The following is a 14,090-nucleotide window of genomic DNA, read 5'->3' as shown; positions in this document are numbered from 1 at the left end:
TTATTATCCAATATGGCTGCCGTAGCTCCAGCTGGCCCATATTGTTCCATTTCACAAGAAGAAAGGAACAAAGGCCCTCGCCCATCCTTTAATGACACCTCCTGGACGTCACATGTGAAGCTTACGCTTTCAATCCATTGGTTCAAACTCTTGTCGCATGGTCACCTCTAGCTGCAAAGGAAGTGGAAAATTATAGCTTTATTTGGGGTGACCAAGTTGCCAGCTAAAATTGAGGGAACAAAGAGAGAACAGATATTGGGAGACAACAAGCAGTCTTGGAGACAAATCTACTCTTCTGTAAAATGAGAATAATACTAGCACCCACTTCGTAGGGCCCTTCTGGGGGGAAAAAAATGAGATACTGCATGAGGTTTGCACCAGTCACAGTAGTAATGACTTCCTTCTTCCTTTGTGTGCATTGAGTGGTAGTTCATTGCTATTACTCTTAATCCAGTGAGGTAATATCCCCATTTTGCAAGAGAAAAGGTGACAAGAAGCCAACTAACTACCCCCCCTTCCCCAGGAAACATAGAATGAACTGGTGGAACTGGCACTAAATCCAGATTCTTTGACTCTGAATCCTGGTTTTCTTTCACTCCTGAGTGCCACCACTCCTTTGGCCTCACCTAGCCACAAGCATCTCTCTTACTTTGACCCTCATGCTCACCAAAACAATAGTTACTCTGCTCCCCTCCATTGAAAATCTCTCTTATACTCTACCCCAGCACTACCTTGTCATCATTCAGCGGGAACTGGGAGTACTAGGTGCCAATGGGGAAGACATCACTAATCAGAAGGGGCTACACGCTGGGTTCTCTCATTCATTGCTGGTGAGGGGGTAAACAGTATATCCACTGTGAAAAACTCCTTAGCAGTTTCCTATAAAGTTAAACACATACCATACCTCTTTTCTGAACTAGTAATGCCATCCCTATGTATTTGCCAAGAAAAGATTTCAACTCGAAGGCTCTTTATAACTTTATTAATAAAAGCTAAAAGAAAGAAGTTAAGCTATGCAAACAGCCTAAACATCCATTAAGAGGAAAAGAGGTAAACAAAGTGTGGACATTGATAAGATGGAGCACTGCTCAGCCATAAAATGGAAGGAACCATTTACTGACTTCTGCAGGAGTGTGGGTGAGTCTCAGAAATATTATGTTGAATGAAAACAGCCAGACCCCAAAGAGCAACTGATGATATGGTATTGTATGATTCCACTGATGTGAAGTTTAAGAACAGGCCAAGTGATAGATTTGAAAAGATAGAGGATTGAAATCAGGACAGTGGTTGCCTGAGTTGTTGAGGAGGCGATGGTCAGAAAGGAACGTGAGGGAATTTTGTAGGGCGATGGGAATTCCATGTACTTTTACTGAGGCGTCGGTTACACGAGTGTGTGCATTTGTCAAAACTCAAACTCCGTACTGTACATTTTATTGCATGTAATTATATCTCAATAAAAAACAAAACTAATAACGATGTGTGGGGCTGTAGAAATGAATGCTACATATAAATGTCACAAAATAGTTTTAGAAGGGAAAGAAGTGAAAATCGAACAAATAAAAATGAAGAGAGAAGGAACGCATGATCTTAGCCACAAAATACATAATAGACGATGCTGCTATATTTGAAGTAAGCCCTTTTAGTTATACGATGGCAGCACCACGACTCATGTTTGTTTATGCAGGGTTACTGTCACCAAGATTAGAGCTGAAAAGAAAAATAAAGTCTCTTTCACAAAAGAAGGCAAAAAGAACCTTTTCAATACTGTTCTCAACAAGTTGTTGTGCTCGAAATTCTATATTCCAGCCAGCCCAAGGCAGTGAATGGATTAAGTGTCAAGAGTCTAACCTTTTTGTTTTTTGGCCACATGCTAGAGGCCGGTGTTTCCGTTTCCTATCGCTTCTGGAACAAATTCCCACAGACTTGGTGGCTTAAAACAATACAAAATGATTATCCTACAGTTTTGGAAGTCAGAAGTCTAAAACAAGTCCCTCTGGGCAAAAATCAAGGTGTGGGCAGGGCTGCGTGCTTTCTGGAAGCTCCAGGGACAATCTGTTTCCTTGCCTATTCCGGCTTCTAGAAGCTGCCTCCATTTTTTGGCTTATGACCTCTTTCTCCAACTTCAAAGCCAGCAAGGGCAAACCGTGACTTCCTCATGCTATATCACGCTGACTCCTCTGACTCTGACTTGGCCTCCTACTTCCATTTTTAAAGACCCTTGTGATTACATTGGGCCCATGTGGATAATGCAGGATCATTTCTCCATCTGAAGGTCAGGTGATTAGCAGCCTTCCTTCCTGCTGCAACCTTCGTCACCCCCTTGCCATGGGAGGAGATCTAGCCAAGGGTTTGGATGATTAGGACACAACCATCTTTGGGGGACCATGATTCTGCCTACCAAGCTGAGATTTCACTGTAAAATGCTACTTCGAATCCTCCCCCACACCAGCCATCAGAGGAACGTGTCCAAGGTTCCAGGTGTATTAGAAGCTGTTACTCATTCAAGTGTGATAAAAACGACCCTGTCCTATAGAATCACATTCTACTTTCAATTTCTTTCACTTAGTTCTATGGTCTCCTGAAACGTGGGTAAAGGTCTCTGCTCCAGTGATCCGTTGCTGTGTAACGCACCACTTGGTGGCTTCAAAGAATGAAAATACTTTTGCATGCAAGTCTGAAATGTGAACAGGGCTCGATGGGGACAGCTTGTCTCTGCTCCACTCTGCGTTGGCGAGAGTGGCTCAAAGGCTGGGGGCTACGCTCAGCTGAAGGCTCGCTCCTACATTTGGCAGCGAGATGTTGACTGTTTGCCGTGACCTTGCTGAGGCCGTCAGCTGGGACAGCTGCACATGACCTCTTCACATGGCCCTGGTGTCTTCGCAGCATTGCAGCCAGGTTCCGGGGGCAAGCCTTTCCTGAGACCACCATGTATCTCAGCCCAGGGAGGGGAGGACGAGTCACCCTTTAGGGCCTGGCCTTGGAAGTGACGGCCACATCTATTTTCTCCAGGTGGCCACAGAGCCCCGCCTAAAATCAGGGTGAAAAGAGGGAGAGCCTACCAACTGCTGGCAGGTGGCAAGGCCACGGAAGAGCATTTAGGGCCAGAAAGAACCTGGCCTCGTTGGTAAGAAAATGCAGTTTGCCACAGCCTCTCTGCCACGTTTCCATTTCTTCTCTTTATTTAAGGTCTCCTCTTCCTTTTATTGGATTTGTCCCTCTTATATAATGCAGCCCCCCCCCCACCGTGGCATCTTTTCTGGTCCCCCCACTCCCTCTGGATTGCAATCAGGCCCACCCTAACTTGGCAAGAACAGTTTCCTAAGACCACAGGGGAGGGCTGTGGCACACGCACGGAGGGGCCGCTCATTGCCGGAATTGGGGCTCATTCAACCGTTTTGAACGGACGAGAATGACAGCTTCAGACGCTTCAACCTCCTATCTACCTGCTGCCTCTCTAGTCGGAGAAAAAGGTACCAACCCAGAAGAGAACCATCGTTCCCAGAAGAGAACGATGACTTCCCCAGTCCTCAGGTTTCCAGTGGGTGGGAGTGTTCCGAAACACACTATGCCCTTCTCCAGCACCGCCCTTATCACCCGGCCCAGGGCCTGCAGGGTGACATCTGGTAAACTCGGGCAAGGTTTGTCTCAGCCCCTCCCTTCAGCTTGGGGCTACACTGGCCTCTCCTCTGCCTTCAAACCCACTGGTTGGAAAAAGGCTGTCAGTGTCCTGCCGAGATTCCTCCCAGCCCCCAACACTTGGGTGAAACATCTCCATTTGGGGCACTTTCCCTCCAAGCATTTAAGCCACGAAGGAACTGTCAGCAAGTGCTTATCACCACAGAAACTAAATTATACCCTCGAAGCATCGATGAGTTACAAGGTGCAATGTCAATTAGATGTCACAAAATGCTACACCTTGTTTTCAATGACCAAAGCACACTAACTACGCTCCTGGCATTCTGCACATAGTTGGGCTGCTCTGGTACACATGCGTGTGTCCTTGCGCAATGCACACGTCTCATTAACGAAACAGAAGGGCTTCCAATTAAATCGCATGGCAAGAAACCGGAACATTTTAAATACCTTGTTCCCAACCAACAACACGGCACTTTCGTTTTCATCTTTGCTTGACTACCAAACAGGAAATCTCAATTAGATGTCGGCTCAGAAGAAGAAGAAGACGAAGGAAAAAAAAAAAAAAAGCCATTATCCAAGGACACAGCAAGTTCTGGCAGGTATTTCAACATGGTGGAAGAGTAGTCAGGTTTTAATTGGTCCTATTGAGCTCACCCACAAGCTACAACATTCTTTACCTCAGCAGTGTGGTATTCAAAAAGAAAAAAAAAAACACTACAAAGTTAGTTCCTACCTTTGAAAACATCAAATGAATCATGTTCGGTTTCATCCTGTTAACTGAATGCTCGTTGATAAAAGTGCACATATCAACACTAGTAAGACTGGTATTCAAAGGTAAAATAAGAGTCTAGAAAAACGCCCCACCCCCAATATTGTTTATTTAAGCTAAAATAAAGAACAGGGCTCTTGTGTTTGGCTAGTATTTTCTCAGCTTTATCGACTGTGTTAGAAAGCACTTTCTCTAGACAGTTCAAGGTCAGAAAAATCACCTTCTATAACCCTGGTTTCAACTAAATGGTAAAAACTTTCTCCAATCAAAATCCTCACCAGTTCGGGTTATTGAAGTGGGGCAAACAGGCAGATTAGATTTTAAAACCATGAGGGAAAGCATTCTGAAACAATAGACAAAGAGGTAATAAAATAGGAGAAAAAGAATGGGGAGGTACAAACCAAACCAAACAAAACAAAACAACGTTCCTCTTAATAGAGAGAATGCCAAAACAGGAAGGGCTGATGAGATATAGCTGTGGTTTTCGAGAGCCTTGTTTAGACAGATGCACAACTATTAGTTTTCTGCTTTAACTTGACCAAGACTTTTGACACTAACAAGAAAGCAGCCAACTCAGTAATTAGCAACAATGACAACAACAACAACAACAACAAAACAGATGAAAGAAAATTCGAGGAGGTGAAATCTGCATGGTTTTATGGAAGGCTTACCCATTTGGGTATTTGCTGTAATCACCTCCATTCAAGCCCTGAATGGCAAGCAGCTGGAAAAGCTCTGTGTATAGATGTGGTTTTCCTTTTCCTTAAGCCACATTTCATTAATTAAATAACATTCTTTCAGTAGAGCAAGGAGGCTCCTGAGGAATGTGGGAGACGTGAAGGAGAATGCAAGAATTCTCATTTGCCAATGCTGGAACAGTTCTTGAGGCTTGAGGGGCTTTCACCTCTTCTTTCTTTCCTGCAGGCTTTCAAACCCTTTGTCCATCCTGAAACCCAGCGGGGACCTCCCATCTCCACCCCATCCCCTTAGCTTCCTCCCCAAGCTCCATCCTCCAAACAACTCAGTTAGTATCCAAGCCCTGTCCACCATCCAAGCATGTGAACCATCAGGAGAATAAACTCAGGGCAAATGTCTATGAAGTCCCTGGAAGGGACTTTGTTCCTTGGACAAGGAACTCTGGGGATCCAGGTAACCAAGTGTGGTCTAGAAGTAGGGGCACAAGTTCTGGGCATTCCCTTGGCTCTGAGGACTCCTTGCCCCCGGGGAGTCACAAGGCCCTACAGGAATCAGGGGGTCCCTGAAAAGTGGGAGACTCAAGAAGGAGCCCTCATTGCATGAGGCAAAGGATGGTATTGGCTTCCAGATACAGAAATGGTTATTGGTAATTGACTATTATTATTTTTACCACTTACCAGAAAGTTCTACGCAGTTCCAAATGCACTAACTGGAAATGTAATAAAGTGTTAAGGATAACTCAAGAATAACCTCCAAATTTTCCCTAGTCACTAAAAACATTGGACCCGACCTAAAATGAAAAAATAAATAACTGTAAGTTTAAAATTTTCTCGCTAATTAAAGCAGTTTAGCCTTGATCAGAAATTACACAAAGCTTGAAATTTTATTTTATCTTATTTTTTAAAAGATTATCTTTATTCATGAGAGACACAAAAAATGAGGCAGAGACATAGGCAGAGGGAGAAGGAGGTTCCCTGCGGGGAGCCCGATGCAGGACTTGATCCCAGGACCCTGGGATCATGCTCTGAGCCAAAGGCAGACACTCAACCACCCAGGTGCCCCTATTTTATCTTATTTTATTTTTAAGCCTGAAGTTTTAAAAAGACTAATAGTTAATTTTAAGAGACCAATATAATTGTCCGTACATTTAAAGTTTTTGTGAGTTTCTGGTCCAGATTTTTTTTATCTGCAGGGGGTAAAAATTGCCTCTAAAACTTTAGAGAAAATATTCTCTGTCATGATTTCATTCAAAACTCTTGCAAAGAAATCATACAAGGATGTAATGATTGGTATCAATGTATACCAGACGTACCATAAGAAGATAGTTACCCTTAAAAAAAAAGGTGTACTATATAAGCTTTGAGGCCTCAGTCCCCCCAGAACTGTGTCCAATTTGCAACGAGAAGCAGAGACTAAGGGGGGAAGGCAGGTGGGGGAGGAGGGGAGACACAATCGCCCAGATGAATTTTGTTCAACACCTACAAATCAGGGGACTCTATGAGGCATATGCAAACGACACTAACTTTCATTTTTTAAAAAATTGTTAACAGTGGGCTAGTTTTCAAGTTGGTCCAAACAATAATAGTCCCAGCTGCTTTCTAACAATTGAGTTCAGGTTGAGAGAAAGAGTAAATGAGGCCAGACCACTAAGGAGCACTGTGTCAATGTAAAACATGAAAAACCCCATGTGAGCAAAGCAGAAAGCTGTTTTTAGAGTCAAAAGCAGGCCTTCTCAAAGGCTTTGGTGTGCAGTTTTGATGTCGAAAATCACATCAAATGTAAATATCTGGAGGGTAACCAATTCCAATCGAAGCTGTTCCGTTTTGCCTGGTTCATCTATATGTGCCTCCCCTGGGGTCACAAACCACCACGAGGATGGGCACTGTCGGGCACCCATGACCTCTCTGAGACCACCAAGGGCCTTTGAGGGAGGTGCCACACCATATTTGCCAATTTTTAAAATCTGTCGAGTACTTGGAGCTTCCTCAGGAAGGACCTTCTGGAAATAAAGTCACTCATCGCTTTACCTCAGATTTTAAGCCAAATTTTAAATAGCTTGCAAGTTTTACCAGGTCAATCTGAAAGTTCTACACAGTTCCAAATGCACTAACTGGAGATGTAATAAAGTGTTTAAAGTAATTTAAGAACAACCTTTAAATTTCCCTGAAACAAACAAATGAAAAAATCAGACTCGACCTTAAAATAAAAAATAAGTAACTTTAAGTTTAAATCATCTCACTGATTAAAGTGATTTAGGTTTGATCAGAAACGACACAAAGCTTGAAATTTTATTTTATTTTATAGCTTGAAATTTTAAAAAAGACTAATAATTAATTTTAAGAGGCCAATCCAATAGCCCATACGTTTAAATTTTCATGATTTGACCTCGTTTTGTCTCATAAACAGATCTTGAATAAAACAGTAGTTACTATCAGTGGGGGCTGGGAAGCCTTACTGGTTTATAAAAAAAAAAAAATCCAATCCTCTTTAACAGTGCTCATCTTTACTTCCAGGTCAGAATCCCTATTTACATATAAAAGAACCCTTCCATGAAGTAACGCTTCTCAAAAATACAGGTAAAATTGATGACTATGTACAGTTTCGTATTCTATATATTGAAAACAGCTTGCAGTTAGCATCTCCTAAAATTCCTGCAACTTATCTGCCCAAACTATGACTTCTTCCTTTGAATTCAGGTTCTGCCCCTGAGACTTTGAGAAAGGAAATGGTTGAGCTGTTGTTTCAAGGATGTAACTGAAATTGTGCTTTCCATGCTTCAGATATTCCTGGAGAGGCCAGAGGGTCACCAGAGACCTGAACCAACCAAGAGGGAAACCTGCAGACCCTTTTCAGTAGCACCTAAAGAAACCTCGAAATGTCAGACATTCTGTACGTCAGCTCATGTAATCCTCACTGCAACTCCAGGAAGAAAGCATTTACTTATTATCCTGCCTAATTTCAAATGTGGCAACAAACGTAGACGGTTGAATACTCCTAGTCAGTAAGTAGGAGAGGATTTGAACACACTACTTTCTGGCTCCAAAGTCTTGTTTCTTTCCACCACGTGGCTCCTGTAGTTTCCCTTCTTTGTTGCTTGCACTTTGATATTTTAAAGGGAAAACAAAGCGAGAGACTGTATACCTTACTTTTCGGCCCTGTTCCCCTAGCTTTGTATGTTAATGATTAACTTTCTCTGGCAAAGGCAGACACCCCAGTCTTGACACTTCCCCATTTTTTCACTGCTGCTAAAAGCTGATAATAGACTTGAGCTGCCCACTCCACAAAAAAAGTTTTGCTTTTTTTTTTTTTGGACTGCCAAACTATACGTATTTTAAATTCAAGCTCTATGAGCTTAGAGAGGTCTCATGACTTCAAGATTAAAAACTGAAGTTGATCCAACACTTATCCCCTCTAAAAAAATAATGAAAGAAAGAAAATGCAGAGCACCATTCCAGGAAAGCATCATAATGGCATCTACGAAGTGTTCCCAAGGGCCCTACTGCAGCTTTGCTGGGATCTGCCAACCACAATTGCAGGCCAGGCTGGCTCTCGGAAAACCTGGAATCATCGCTGGGCACTGCTTAACAAAACTTGGAACTTCCCTGGAAACTAGCGACAGGCAGGCCCTAGCCCTTGTTCTACTGCATTTCAGTTATCTCCTAAGATTGACCTAAAAGCCTTGTAAGTAAAGACCTACAAGGTGTGTGCACTAGTGTTAGCTGCTGTTTTTCTGATTTTTCACTTCTCAGTAGGCAAGTGAAATTCCTGCCTCTGAAGTGAGTTTTCTGCTTAAAAAAAAAAAAAAAAAAAGTTCAGTTTGTGCTCAGGCTTCTTAAAAAGTTCAAAATGTTAATCAAGCACTGGAAAAAGCTGGCCAAGGTGGTTGAAAACTATATGTACTTTCTCAGACAACTTTGGGGATCTATGAACTTTCTTTCGAGGGTGTATGGGCCTACCTACCGGGTACTCACTTACAGATACAAAGCTTGGAAGTGCATCTCATTGGTAACTACATCCCAACAAAACCGGATCCTTATGGAGATGATTATCCACCTCTGTGAAATACCAGAGAGGAAATAACATTTTCTTTTGCTTTAAAAACAATTGAATTTGTTTCTATGTTACTTAGCTAGGCCATTCATGGGCTGATTAAAAAACAAAAAAACTTTTGTCAAGTTTCGTTAACACATCTGCTTTTTTTATTTTAGAATATAGTCTACATCTGGATTAAAAAAAGTTTTAAATAAATTTAAGACATATGACAACAGTGGAACCCTTCATCATTCTATGTACACCACGGATAGAATGTCAGTTGGTTCCATTTCGGATAAGTCCACTTTCTCAGAATAACATTATTATTTTCACTGGCTGAGTGGCAAGCTTTGCACAAGCTGGCACGGTGCCAGCTCCCACATACTGGGGTGGGGGCGGGGAGGGCGTGAAAGGGCTGGGGTATAGGGGTGCCACAGGACAACTATACAGTGTAACAGAAAATCATTAATCTCGTAGTACCGGTTACCGACAGACAGTGCGGTTTGTGCGCTTATCACAATGGAATCCACGAAGTTTCAGAGCAAGGAGGAGATTGGAAATACTTTAAGACAGGGCCACTGTTACAAAAAGAAATAGTGCAAACAGGAAAACTGATGCAATCCTAGCAACGCTGAGGCCTCCACCAGCCCAACGGCAGGGCAGGGCGGTAGGAGGCCGCGTGCCCCGCCTTCCCCAGCGCCCAGCTCCGGGTGGCGCTCCCAAGTGTGGCAACGCAGCGCCGCGCCCGGCATGGCCCCTTCTCGACTCATCTCCTCCGGAAAGAACAGAAAAGAAACTCCAAGAAAGGCACAGGCTGAATGCAGGGCATCAGCCCAGTCCCATTCCCACCAACGTAGAACACAGGCCCTCCCCCCCCCTGCGGGAGAGAAAGGGGGGGTCCTTGAGCCCCCCAACCCTGACTCCCATCACCACTTGCCTCTCCTCTTCCCAAAGAGGCCCCTTCCTCCAGGCAGCCTTGCACGTACACAGCCCCCCTGACTTTGCAGTCTGCCCACCGCCCATCTGCGCCCGACAGCCGGAAAGAAAACAGCTTTGAGAGAGAGAGGGTGAGAGATGGGGCCGGGAAGGGCGCCGGGCAGCCGCGGGCGTCCCGCCTCACTGGCCCCAATTGCTGAAGCCGATCTCCTGCTTGTATCTGTTGGTGAGGATGTTGGCTTTACGCGTGAGTTTGGAGAGCACAGTGTGCAGCCCGCGCAGGTGGTAGTGGAACTGCTGTTCCAGGTCCTCCTCGCCGGCTTCCGCGCCCTCTAGGTGGCTCAGGTCCACCAGGATGTCCTTGGACTTCCAGGCGTTGCCCTCCTCGCTCCCCGCCGGCGGCGGCGGCTGGTGCAGGACCCCCCACTCGATGTCGTTGCGGATGGACTTGAGCAGCACGTAGTGGCTGTACATGTCCCGGGAGGGCGCGAAAAAGCCGCCGTTGGCGCTGCCCGGGCCGGGGGCCGGGGGCGTGCGCTCCTCCAGGCAGCCGCCACTGCCGCCCACCTCCACGCCCACGTCGTTGTCCAGCCCGGGCTCGGCCAGGGGCACGTCGCGCAGCAGGCTGGGCACCATCACCGTCTGGTCCATGTTGTTCACCGCGCCGATGAAGCGGTTCATGGCGTTAAAGAGCGAGTGCTTCTGGTTGTAGGTGTCGCAGATCTGCATCATGGTGGCCGCGCGGGCGCCGGGGCACAGGGACGCAGGGGCACGGGGTGGCCGGCTGGGGCGACGGGCTGCCCGCCCTCACGCGCTCTCCGAGGCCGGCGCCGGGGGGGCCTGGCTCGAGCCGGGCCGCTGGGATTCCCGGCTCCTGCTCCGCCCTCTCCAACTCTCGTCTCGCTCGCAGCCCGGCCCTGCGGGACGCACGGCTGCTCGCAGCTTGGGCGCCCGGAAGCTCGCGATGGCGGCGCGTGGTCCGCGGGTCGAGCCCTGGCCTGGCTGGGGGACGGGAACGAAAGAGATCACTCACCCGGCGAGGGTGCCTGGCGGCCCCGCCCGCGCCCAGCGCCCTCCCCGGTGCCGGCTCGCCCCGGACGGCGCCCCCCTCCCCCTCGCCCAGCCCTCAGCCCCGCGAGCCCACCTCGTCGCCTGCCGAGGCCGCGGACAGAAGGAAGGGGTGCTCCCCACCCCCGTCTTCCTCGGAAAGGCCTGAAATCCCAGCGCCCACGCTGACCGGGCAGAGATGGGGCGGGGGCACCCACCTCCTGCTGCGCCTCGAGAGCCTCTGCTGCTGGGCGGCTCAGCGATCCCGCTGCTGGCGGCTGCTGCCTGCGGGCGCTGCTGCGGTCAGTGGCCGGACCGTGACTGCGGGCGGCTGGGTGGCGTCGGCCCCCTACCCATCCCAGGTGCTCAATTTATAGAGCCCCGGAAAGGTGTCACCGGCGCTCAAGGGCCACCCCCGGTGTCTCCTCCTCCCGCCTCCCCGGCAGCGCCAAGATAAAAGGCCCGGGCCGGGATGACCGCGAGTAACACTCTCCTGGCCCCTTCTACAGCGGGGGCGGGGCGCGCCGGGCCAGCTCCGCCTCTCGCCTGATACCCGGGCGGAGGGAGGGCGCCGTGGCCAGGCCGGGACGGGCCGAGCGGGGCAGGGCAGGACACGGCTGGGCAGGGCAGAGGGATGGAGCAGCCGCGCCCCGCCAGCCCCCCGAGCAGAGCGGGCCAGCTGGGGGAGGGCCGGACCCTGCGCGGGTAAAGGTGCCGGCGTCCCGGCCGGCGGAGGGCGGCTGGCGGCTGGCGTGCTGCTCTGGGTGGGCCTGGCGCTCGCTTCCGGAGTGGGCCAGACCGAAATGCCCCAGCCCTGGTTGCAAACTGAGCCCCCAACCCCGAATCGATAGTGGCCTCGACCCAGCGACTATGATCCTGGTTTATTATTAGCCGTCGGGGAAAAGTGACCAGCCGCCGCCGCAACTCCATCTCGGGGGCTCTTATGTAAGAAGGGTGGCTGGGCATGCCTGGTGCACGTGGACGCGTGGTGTTCCCGCCGTGGCCCTGGCCTTGGCCAGCTGCTGGGGGAGGGGAGCCTCCGGAGGCTTTTGCCTGTGTCCAGGCGGGGTCTTTCCCAGGCTTTTCTGTAACAGCTGCTGCCAGGGATGAAGAGCAATCCACCGTGCGTCCGATGATCTGCACGTTTTCCCAAGAGATCAGATGTGCCAGTGGGGAGAAATAGCCCAATTCCTGACTTTTATCCAAATCCAGGGACTCAGACGCTGGAGAGCCCTGGCCATGTGGCCTTTCGGCTGCCAAAGGGCCAGGAGCGGGTGATGGTAGGTCCGGTGTTGGGTGTCTTAAATCATTTAATAGAAAAGCGGGGAGGCATGCAATAATTTTTTGGGTGGTAGTGGTGGGGGACAGAGTTTGAAATGTTCCTTTCCAAAGATAGTCCTTAAAACACAGGATCACTGAATAGGGCCTAAGCCATCTACTCAATCTTTGAATTTAATTTTTAAGAGCATTGCACCTTAAATTTCACTTTGGGACTCCAAACCATGGCCTGTTTTCATTTATTTTTGTTTCACCATATCACTTCCCTTGTCATGTCCTTCACTGGCCCATCTTCTCCAACAGTCCTACAGATAATTCAACAAGACTCGAGTTTCTAATTTTAAATTACTTTTCTCTAAAACCTTTCAGGGATGCTTTTACTATATAGTGTTTTCTCACAGGACAAAAAATGCCAAAAGAAGGGAGAGGCACCTGATAAAGACAATTATTTCTTTCCCTCTTCCTTTCACTTTAAAGATGTACATTTAAATTTTTTCCACAGCGGTCAGACTTGGTACAATGAGAACTGACCTTTTGACAACAGGGCACTAGTCAGTGACCTCTGGAGGCAGAGCCTAGCCTGGAGACCTCCACTTCCAGGCCCTTTTAGCTCTGCCAGATTATAGCACATGTTTTTCTACTGATAAAACTGGGATAGGGCTACCTCCCCTCCGCATCAGTCTTTGGGAGGATCAATGGAAAAATGAAGGGCAAAACATCACTATATAAATTTGAAGCGTGAGGATTATCTCATCCTCCCATTGGCACCCATGGAGACTTAGAAACTTTTCCAGAGTCAGTGCCCTCATCAATAAAATGGAGCTTCTCCCATGGGCTATACCCAATTTTGGTTAAGGTTAAATAAGATAGTGAATGTGAAATTTATGTAAAGTAGAAGCTACTTTCCAAAGATTAATTGTACTTACTGAAGGACCTCATTATAGCCAAGAGGCGTTTATGTGAAGAGTCAGAAACTTTAAAAATGTGTAAGTGGCCTATGATGAGCCACAGAACCTTTCCCCTAGTGCTTAGGCAGCAGGAGAGTACAAAAACAGTACAGGTTGATTTTAAATCTTTACAACCAATGAGATACAAAGAGAACTCACTGCAAGGGGAAAACACACATGCAGTTTCCAGTAGGTGATCCTCTCATTAATTAAAACATATCCGTCCCTCGTTATAGATCCTCTAGATATTTTAAGTACTTATGGCTTTGGATGAAACCTTGGTACTCAGACTTAGTTACTTAATTAAAAGCTAGAATCCTGCCTCTTTTTGTCTTCCCTTCGTCCCAGTTCCAACAAGGTGTGGTAATAACTAACAGAAAACGGAAATCCAAGTGATCTAGCAAAGGGATCCCAGCAAAAAGGCCCAGGTTGGAAGAAAGCCCCTAAAGCCTTCCTTTTGGCTTCCATCCCCCCCCCATCCGTTTCCTTTCTTCCTTTAGTCTGGAGGTCACTCTCCATCCTCCAGTTCTTGATTCCGGGCCCTGTTCTTTCACATGTCTTAAATACTAGAAGACAGAGGTGGCTCCTGCACCTGCCTGCAAAACTTCCCAGCCCGGGCCTCCTCAGCTTCTGGGTGCCAGCGCAACAACTCACGCCCACCGCCCACCGACTAACTCCGGAACCAAAAAGTCCCCGGGCCAGGGCTCCGGGCCCTTGGAATCACCCCACCGCCGCCCCTCCAGCTTCAG

General features: G+C 47.7%; 1 protein-coding gene across 1 annotated transcript; it reads right to left on the bottom strand.

Moving 5' to 3' along the window:
• Positions 1-9,277: 9,277 nt before the first annotated feature.
• Positions 9,278-11,596, bottom strand: MID1IP1 (MID1 interacting protein 1). The gene is made up of 2 exons (XM_055339121.1): positions 11,214-11,596; positions 9,278-11,071 (listed from the first exon to the last, which is right to left on the bottom strand). Exon 2 carries the CDS (start codon positions 10,799-10,801, stop codon positions 10,250-10,252), a length of 552 nt encoding a protein of 183 aa, XP_055195096.1. The 5' UTR covers positions 10,802-11,071; positions 11,214-11,596; the 3' UTR covers positions 9,278-10,249.
• Positions 11,597-14,090: the final 2,494 nt, after the last annotated feature.

The sequence above is a fragment of the Nyctereutes procyonoides genome, unplaced genomic scaffold (assembly GCF_905146905.1).
Source record: "Nyctereutes procyonoides isolate TBG_1078 unplaced genomic scaffold, NYPRO_anot_genome, whole genome shotgun sequence".
NCBI lineage: Eukaryota > Metazoa > Chordata > Mammalia > Carnivora > Canidae > Nyctereutes > Nyctereutes procyonoides.
Note: the sequence above shows the minus strand (reverse complement) of the source record. Positions and strands in the feature narration are given on the sequence as shown.